General features: G+C 39.9%; 1 protein-coding gene across 2 annotated transcripts in view; it reads left to right on the top strand.

The window, feature by feature from the left end:
• tiam2a (TIAM Rac1 associated GEF 2a) overlaps positions 1-5500 on the top strand; it is a 99145-nt gene extending 93645 nt beyond the window's left edge. For both annotated transcript variants that reach the window (XM_084741844.1, XM_084741845.1), the window contains exons 22-27: positions 139-247; positions 1629-1684; positions 1792-1894; positions 2166-2259; positions 3780-3934; positions 4280-5500. In XM_084741844.1, the coding sequence (XP_084597970.1) occupies positions 139-247; positions 1629-1684; positions 1792-1894; positions 2166-2259; positions 3780-3934; positions 4280-4959 (1197 nt within the window). In that variant the 3' untranslated portion in view covers positions 4960-5500. The remainder of the gene's footprint in view (positions 1-138; positions 248-1628; positions 1685-1791; positions 1895-2165; positions 2260-3779; positions 3935-4279) is intronic.
• The last annotated feature ends 4334 nt before the right edge of the window (positions 5501-9834 follow it).

Below are 9834 nucleotides of genomic sequence, written 5' to 3' on the forward strand. Positions count from 1 at the left end.
TGTATGTGAACTCCATTCATAGAGGCGGGTAGTTAGTATGTATCTCACACAGCTGTGAAAAAGCCAAAAGTCTGGCTTGTTGTTCTTCTCCCTCTGCCCCCACTCTGTTTTAAACCTGCTTCTGCATGTCTCTTGCAGGTCACGGAGATCTCGATGGGAGAGTTTCTCATGCATTCCTCAGTGGTCTGGCTCAACCCGCATGCGTCGCTCGGTCGCATGAGAAAAGACCCTGAAATGACCGTGTTTGGTGAGTGTGCACACTGCCGCTGCCACCACTGTGTCCCTGACATGTTCCTACCCATATCCCCCTACCCTCGCCAGACTCAACAATGACTACATGCCCAAAATATTGTTTTTTGCATTTTTTTTTACAAGGCTAATGAAAATGAATATTCCACTAATATTTCTGATAACATACAACCATACATACTCTTAATTAATGCGATGATATAAGTTATGTCCTATGGCTTAAATATCATATTCAAAGCAAATCAAAAAAAATGTTGATATACAAGTCTTTTATAATGTTTTTAGGGTTAATGGGTGCTGAAAATCCTTGGAAACACTTTAATTTTAATGTAGTGTTAAAGGTTTGAAAAGTACTTGGATTTTGGATTAAGTGCTTGAACCTCCTTGAACTAATCTAATAATAATTTGCAACCTGACTGAATAGTTTGCTTTTTACATGAAGAAATAAAATAAGTCAGACATTAGTTCAGCCAGGTTAAATGGATTCCAAGTCTACTTTATAGAGAGGTGACACATTTTGAAACATGAAACTGTGTTGAGTTTTCTTTTAATGTGTCTCCTTTCTGTAGAATTTCATCACAAAAATAATTTTGCTAGATCATAATAACATCTGATTAAATGTGATGGAGAAGTGAAATGATCATTTTGAGTTTCTGTATAGAAGTATGGAAATTAGCACAGATGCAAGGTACTGGAAAAGCTTGAAAATGCACCTTGAAATGCAAGAAAAGTACTCTACCTTAGCCTTGCAAACTGCTGGCTCGTTGTTTCTTTTACAACACAGAGCTGATTGAAAACACTAAAAACCCCTGTTCAGACACATATTCTGAATGTGCTGTATACATGTATAAAAAGAAAGCTCTTACAATCCAGAATAATATCGGTATACCAAACATGTCTTCACTGGAAAATGCTTAAGAATAAGGCTTAATTAGGAATATGCAAATGAAACATGCAATTTACATGACCTGTATCATATTCAGTATACTGTAATATTTGGTATCACAGTGGAAAATTAGTGTGCTGTTGGCTGCTATTCCCATCAAGCTCCACATACTGTTTTATTTCACAGGCTTTGGGCACAAACGACCAAATAGAGGACAATTTTTAATATTGGATCCATTTTTTATGTCACCCATGGCTGGTTGCAGTTAAAAGTTTAATCAGTACAAACCAAGTGTGTTGGGTTTGTTGTACAGCCACACAGAAACGTGTCTGCAGTAACACTATTTCAATATCAGTAGCTGTAGCACTGATGTATGCTTTAAGGATTCAAGCTGGCATCTAAAATGCTTCTGTGGGTTGCACTCCTTCAGTCGGCTTTCCCCAAGAGGCATTCGCAGTCAAAACTAAGACGCTGATGTGTTCTCTCTCACCAGTGTTCAAGAAAGCAGTGATATTGGTCTACAGGGAAAACAAGCTGAAGAAGAAGATGGTAAGCATTGTGTCTGTTGCACTCATTTACTCTCACATGCCACAAATGGTGTCTTCTTTTGGTGTGAAAAGTGGCATTTTTCTCTCTTTTCTCCATGTGATGACCAGACGAACCCTCGCTCAGCACTTTCCCACGGAGATTCGGACCCGTTTAAGTTCCGCTGGCTCATCCCGCTCTCAGCGCTGCAGGTCAGATTAGGAAATACTGCAGGTAAGAGGTCGGCACACGACCACGTTATCCCCACTAAATCACTCACAAAGTACATCCACTAAATCTTTTTGTTTTTTCTCTCCCTTCATATTTCCCCACACACACACACACACACACCCCTAAGCTCATTCTCTTCGCCCACACACATACACACACGTCTTCTGGCATTTCTATTCAGCTCCCACCCTCCCTCCTTATCGCCTTCTGAAACCATAAACCATATTTGGACTGTGTGATTAAAAGCCTCTCCTTTATTTCCTCACTCTCCCAGGAACGGGCACAGAAAGCAGCTGCATCTGGGAGCTGATTCACTCCAGGTCCGAAGTGGAAGGCAGACCGGAGACAGTCTTCCAGCTGTGCAGCAGGTCAGAGATTAAACTTTAAGGTGGAAGCAGCGATGAGTAATTCTGGTGGATTTCAGAGTTGTTTTTTTTACTCACTACACACACCAGAATTAGGATAATTTTAAAGGAGAGGTTACAACTTTGGTCTTATTTTAGTATTTTTCATTATCATTCTATTGGTTAGGATAATGTTCTATTCACCAAAGTAAATTGCTGAGATCTGGAACACAGCATCATCACAACAGGATGAAAAAATACAAGCAGTCAGGTGGTCAGAGCGGCTGTAAATAAGCCAACAGTTTACCGCTAATAAGCTCTCAATTCATGGGACTGTACACAAAACTTTGGTCTCATTTTCTTTTTAGTCATATTGCAGCGTTCTCTGATCTTAATTTTGCTAATGCTGATGGACAGGATGGTCAAGTCTACAAAAAAAGACCCAAATTGTTATACACTAGTATTATCTTTTAACTCTATCAAACATACTTCCAACCTCATTAAAGGGCGACTCCTTCTGCATTCTTTTCTGGGGTTTTGGAAGTGAAAACATCCACTCAGCTGTTAGCAAAAAGCAGTGACGTAGGTTTGAGCGCCGCTGCTCTCCCTTCTTCTCACTCAGTGTAGGGGGTTTTATATGTAGCTACATCATCATGAAGAAACCTACTTCAGGTCACGTGGGAAAATGCTTTTTGAAGAGCTTGGGGGAAAAAAGCAGTTTCCAGAAATTTAGCCTTATATATACATTATATATATAAATTTACAGCCATCTTTGCGTACAGACTTGGACTCTCTCCACCGTTCTTCCTCATATTTCCCAGTATTATACTATACCTGAAATAATGATTTATAATACTCGTAAAACTAAAAAACATTTATCCACTAGAACAAAGGTCAAAGTGGGGGCAGGCTCCCAACATTTTAGGAGACGCTCAGTGAATGGAAATTAAATAAATATTGCATTAATTCTCAACACGAGCTCATATAGAAAAGCCCATATGTGTGTGATCTGATTAAAGAGATGCAGTATTTATAATTGTTGGTAAAAACTAACTAAGGAGGGACCCATAGTCTCAGACTTTGAAAACCCCTGCGCTAGAAAATACAAAAAATACAAAATGTTTTAATTTGACAGTTTTTTTTTTCGTGTGGCACTTAAACATTCCTATGCAGTTCTAATGTAATCTAATAAAGCCATTTTGGTTTTCATATCATGCTCCCCAAAGAAGACACAGTAGGATATAACTATTACCTGGGCATTTATTCCCACAGAGCGTATGTTTGCTGTTGTTTTAGAATTTAACAGTATAAACTGTCTACATGAGGATGGTGGTGAGACTGAAGCCTGTGACCAAACTGGTAATTCTCATTACACACTGTGAAATTGGGATCACTCCTAATGAATTAAATCAACCATTCCACTGGGGACACAATGAAGGGAAGGGGATTGGTGACAAAGTTCCAAGCTATATTTAGCTTGTGAAATCAAGTTTAACATACCCTGTGCTCATGTTACTATGGTACCTTTGCTGTGTCCTCCTCAGTGTGCCTGAGAGCAAGGTCAACATCATCAAGGTGATCCGCTCCATCCTCAGGGAGAACGTGAGGAGGAACATGAGGAGTGAGGGCACGTTGGAGAGGGGCTGTAAGGAGCGCCTGGCCCCCCTCCGCAGCACCCTGCCCTCCTCTGCTAAGCTGGGTGAGTGCTCAGAAGTATTCTTATGAAAAATATCTTTTTTTTTTTAAATGGAAGAGATATTTCTGTCAATTAAAGATCTATAAACAGCACTTGACATTTGAGTACCAGGCACTGCTTGCTGGGAAAGTTTCCTAAAAAAAACATGTCCACAGTGATTCTTGCTGACTGGTATTAAATCTTTAAGGTCATTTGGCTTTAAAAATCAACTGTGTAAGGCCAAGTATGCGTGTACTTTAGAGATGATCCTATCTTTTTAGGTCATAAATGCTACAGGGGCTAATGGTGTGAGTGTTGTGTTCAGATAAGAGTGGCATTTCTGACTCCCATCTCCACATGTGTTACCAGGTTCCTCCAGGGCTTCCTGGTTGTGTAAGCAACCACTTGGAGATCTCTCCGCCCAGACTGGGAATCTCAAGCTGGGGCCAGACTCAGATGAGGGAAGCCTGAGCAGCGGGACCTACAGTTTGTCTGGGGCTCCTCAACCTTGCACCTCCTCTGATTCGCAAACCCTCCCTGGATCCAACTTGCAGCCCCGCTCGACCTCGGCTGTGAAAGAGTCAGATATACTAAGTGATGAGGACGATGACGGCTTTAGCGAGGGGGGAACAAGGAGAGACAGTGGAGACAGCAATTCCCCAACAAGCGCCATTGAGGCTCAGTTCCTCCATCTTCAGCTGTCGGAGGATGCCGTGTCAAAATGTGCACCGGCTCCCTGTGTCCAACCGGAGGGATCGGGGGACACTCCAGAGACTCAACCCAAACTGTTGCGCGGACACTTCAATGCTGTGAAGAGGAAATCCAACAGCTTCAGGAGGAGCCAGGGTGCTCTGTTGAACATGAAGGCACACAGCAGGTCGCTGGACAGCCAGGCAGATGCGGCATCACCGTCAGGGGTGGTGGACCTCAACATGTTGCTGGAAAAAGAGTTCAGCGTCCAGAGTCTGACGTCTGTGGTGAATGAAGACTGTTTCTATGACCCAGCTGAGAGCTGTGCCACTGACTCTGGAAATACCACCTCCTCATAGGGGGCTGGATGGACAGAGCAGACTGTAACTGGGCCAGAAGTTAAAGGTCACAAAGCTGAGATTTGCTGACCAAAGCCCCTGCTTCACAAGAGGGGAAACCCCTGTGGCTCACTGCAGGCTTTACCAGGGTGGCTGTGAAGCTGTGCCTCAGCTCAGAAGTTGGTTTAGTAAGACACATATAGGTGGGCACAGTGTTGGCCTTTGGATCATACATCACTGCCATACTGGACTCGTCGAGACTGGCCTTTGAACATATGCATGTAAATGGGGGAACTGTCATTTTTCTGGATAAAAAGCACTATAATGTTTATGTTCCTTATCCAGTCTCTGAGTTGAGTTTTATTCAAGGGTTCTTCATCAACATGGAGTAAGTTATACAAAGTACAAGTACAGTTAGACAAAATAAAACTTTCCCCCAACCCTAACATGGGGTGGGGGAAAATAATCAATTCTTAGATGCACTGCAATTCTCTTGTAAAATCTTGATGCACTGGTAATCATTTTATGGTTGCATCATAGCCCTCGAAATCAAACTGTAAGGTGCTAAGAGATTCTCACCTGTACTCCATGTAGATCATGAACCCAAAAACATACTTACTCATTGAAATCGGTTGAGAAATGTAAACATTATAGTGTTTTTTATCAAAAAAATGGCAGCTCCCCCATTTACATGTATTTGTTCACAGGATAGTCATGACCAGTCCAATATGTAGGCGGCGTTTATGTACTGCAGCAGTAAGCCGAAACAATGCAGCATCCACGTATATGTCTATGAAGCCGCACACCAGCCTGCTAAAAGTCAGGTTTAAACGATCTGTTCTGATGGAGGCCCATTGGCTGACAGTACCAGCTTCTCCTCCCAGAGAGGAGCAGCGAGGTGATTTCTGTCCCAGTGATAATGACTGCAATGAATCTGCCAAGCACTGATGTGTTCCTGTGATCTCCTCAGCTCTCTGGGCTTTGCCTCCTCCCAGCAAACCGTCTGAGTGACGTACTCCATGTGGCTCATGCTGATTGGCAGTTTTTATTTGGTTTTTGACCTTTTCTATGAGGAAACAGGGAGAATGTCCTTGGTCTGTTTGACTCAAAAGTTAAAAGGAGGAGGGAAGTCCACAATGCAACTAGAGCCACGGGATACAGAGATGAAAGAAGTTTGTTGAGTCTTTATTGTGCTACATGTTGTTCACAGTTTGCAGCAGGCTGTCACACAGAGGTCTAGTGTTCGGGCTTGGTAAAGTATTCATTTGTATTTGGTCTCTGACAACCCAACACTGTAGGTAACTGCTGATTACAAATTGCATTATGGCTAAAATTAAGATGAAAGGAGGCACTGAGTGAAGGCTATCACAGACCCAAAAGACCCAAAGAGCTACAGCGGCTGAGTCAGACTTCATGAGAAGAGATGATGTTGGCCACTAAGCCTTTTTGCTGTATTTTGTGCACTAAAGTACACTGTTTGCCTATATATTTTAAATATTTTTTATCTGTACAGGTTTTAATGTAATTAACTCTGTTTTTATTTATTAATAGGTTTGATTATGTATATCTTAGCAAAGTAACCTTTTGGGTGAAGGCTTGAACTGTTGGCTAAAGATTTGGTCCATTAGTAAATAAAAAAAGATGCAATACACAGCTTGATGTTTTTTTCCCCCGCCTCTTTTAAATGTAGCCTACTGGATTTGGGTTGTCTTTTGCTGAAGATTGTAATTTCCAGTGTATGCATTGGAAGTGTTTTTTTTGAGAAATGGCTGCTTAATTGAATGATTTAAATTGCAATAATGTTTAAAGCCCAATGTTTCCCTTTGTTTATGTGTCCTGTGTATATAAACTTTTCTATCTTTGAAACATTTATGTATTCTCTTAAACATACTTGACACTGTACAGATCAGAAACAAGGCAGGAATTTCCAATTAAAGCAGCTGATATTTTTGTAAACAGTTTTGTTTGCCAGAGCAGAAAGTACATGTTGGGGTACTATAAAAAAGGCAAACCACTACTACAGTCTTTACCTTCTCAGCTCATCTTTACCATGCCTTTAATGCTAGCATACCAATGAATGTGAATGCCCCGTTCTTATGGAATTGTTTTATAAATAAAAGTTTTATCTGTGAACGACGCCTGGAGAACAATGCTTTAAACTTTCAGTTCAGCCGTCAGTTCAGTTTTACATATCCTTTCTGTTCTATTGACAGGTGAAGCAGTGCTGGGGAGTAAGTGTCTGATCTCAGGTTTGGTCCCCTGGTTAGACCTGCCACCAGTCCCTGATTAGCTGTCATAAGATACGCATAAGTCTATATCCTGGTATTGGAAGAAAAGGTATATATCCTCAGTAGAATTCATAATTATCTGACAGAAGTGGGACACAGTTACACGAAGAAAGAAAGCTTTACTGCGGAGCTTGGATTTCATACACAGGCATGTGTGAAATTAGCAGATATACGTTGGGAAATGTTCAATTGGCTGAGCACATTTAGCATCTCCACAAGACAATTAATTCGTTTTTTCTGTTGTTCTCTTTCGCATTAAACCCAGCAGGCTGAAAACAACCACGTTATCAGTTAAATTGTTTTCTTAGTCGCATTCATTTCTCCTCCTTCAATTAAATTTTAGTAGTTTTTATTTATTATTTGGATGACAAATCAAACTTATCTCAGGGCACTATGTAAACTCAATCGCTCCCACCAAGACAGAACAGAAAGGCAGAAAACTTGAGCAGATTCGGGCTCTTTGTTAAATAATGAAACTACTAATACCACACTGCGAAAATACAAGTTAAAGTCCTGCATTCAAGACATTACTTGAATACGAATTTGTATTGTCCCTATCAGTGTTTTACTATTGTACAATAGATAACTTGTAGCACTGTTGTCTTTTTGAGAATACCTCTAAGTTTAAACTATTTTGTTTATTATTTATGTAAAGAAATAGAATTTCCTCAACCAATATAATGCAGAATGAACTGTTCCTTTACCAGACCAATTCAATTTCACCTATTTTGGAAGAGACATTTTCACTACAGAAGACTGATATGAAAAATTATATTCTGAAAATTAACTTGTAACTACAGCTGACAAATAAATGTAGTGGAGTAAAAAAAATATAAGTAACATTTGCCTTAGATGTAGTAGAGTATAAGTATTAAGCTGCATACGATGGAAATACTCAAGTAAAATACTGGTATCTTGAATCTGTGCTTAAGTACTGTACTTTAAAAAAGTACTCTGTTACTTTCCACTATTGCTTAAAACTTACTTGTAAGGGGAAATGTGTGATTTTTTTGTTACATCACATACATACACACATTACACAGTGTAACACTGCAAGGATAATTTATCCCCCAATCAGAAATACATATTTTCCTCTTCCCTGTAGTGCTGTTTATCTATCTAGGATGTTTTGGTGTGAGTTGCAGAGTTTTGGAGATATTGTAAAGATGTCTGCCTGTCCAATATAACAGATTAAATGGCACTAAGCTTGTGGTGCACAAAAGCACTGAAGGAACACATCTGAAAAACTCAAAAGCAACGTATCTTTCTAGAAATCGTGGCCCAGTTACTCAAAATAAACCACAGACCTCATTTTTACGTCTGAAGTGTATTGTTTTGGCGTTTTGAGCACCACGAGCCAAGTGTCATCTAGTTCCATTATATTTAAAAGAAGGCAGACATCTCCAAAATTTGGCAACCAAAACAATTTAGATGGATAAATAGCACAACAGGCCAGTTAAAGCATCAAAAAAATGAAATAAAAAACTAATGTTTTTAAGCAAAAAACAATGAATTGGTTCATTGGGACAGACCCTTTTTAGAACCTGCTACCAACCCACCATCTGTTCACTTTGATGCACTCCACTAAGCTACACAAGGAAAGTTACATGTCAAACTGTGATGAGTATTTTGGTTCTTCATTCAGCCAGACATGCAGGATTATCTGCTGACACTGTATACCAGTGTGGGGAACCACCATGCAGTTAAGCATGAAAATGAAGCACCAACAATGTGTGTGGACAGGCAATGTTGGCAGAGAAAGTATCTTGTGTTTTTTCAGTTTTTTTTAAGAGTCATTGCACTTCATAACCTGTGACAAATCACTTGGAGTGAATCTTTTCTGGTGGTGGTGGCTTGGTAGCAGCTGAAGTGAGAGTCATCTGACCAGGAGGATAAAACTGTTTTGTTCGGGTCTGGTGGTGTGATTTATGTGGTTACCGTTCAAAGATAGACAGCTGTGGCAGTTTAATGGTTTGAAAACCACGCTCAAAGCAATCCACGTTAATTCTGAAGAGTGGTCGGATGAGGATCATTATTCTTGATTTATGCCAAATTTTGTCAGATTGATTTACACTCATTTTGTCTGGGAATGACTGAAAATGTAAAATCATTCTCCAATGATCACCTCTAACCTGCCACAGTCTTGCACTCTTGAGTCTGGACACCTCTTAACATCACAGTTGTCAGACCACACATAGCTCATAGCATGTGTAATATAGCATAGATAATGCTATCATATTGCACATGTCATAACACATTAGTCATAACAAATGCGTTATGACATGTGTAGAAAGTGTACTTGATGCCAATTTATTCCTCATGATATTTCAGAGGGGCATGTTCTATATTCATATTTATTTTGACATACTTTAGTATTTCCATTTTATGCAACTTTCTACTTCTACTCCACCACATCTCAGAGGCAAATATTGTACTTTTTACTCAAATGCATCTATTTGACAGCTATAATTAACTATACATTTTCCCTATCCTGCCTGTCCAGTGAAAACTGGATCTCCAAATTTAGTGATTTTGAATCGATTTTTTCTGATAAACTTAAGGATTAACTTTTCTTTATTAAGCTGCAGCTTATACTTCTTAAGATAAA

Source organism: Lutjanus erythropterus, chromosome 18 (assembly GCF_056507025.1).
Source record: "Lutjanus erythropterus isolate fLutEry1 chromosome 18, fLutEry1.hap2, whole genome shotgun sequence".
Lineage (NCBI taxonomy): Eukaryota > Metazoa > Chordata > Actinopteri > Lutjaniformes > Lutjanidae > Lutjanus > Lutjanus erythropterus.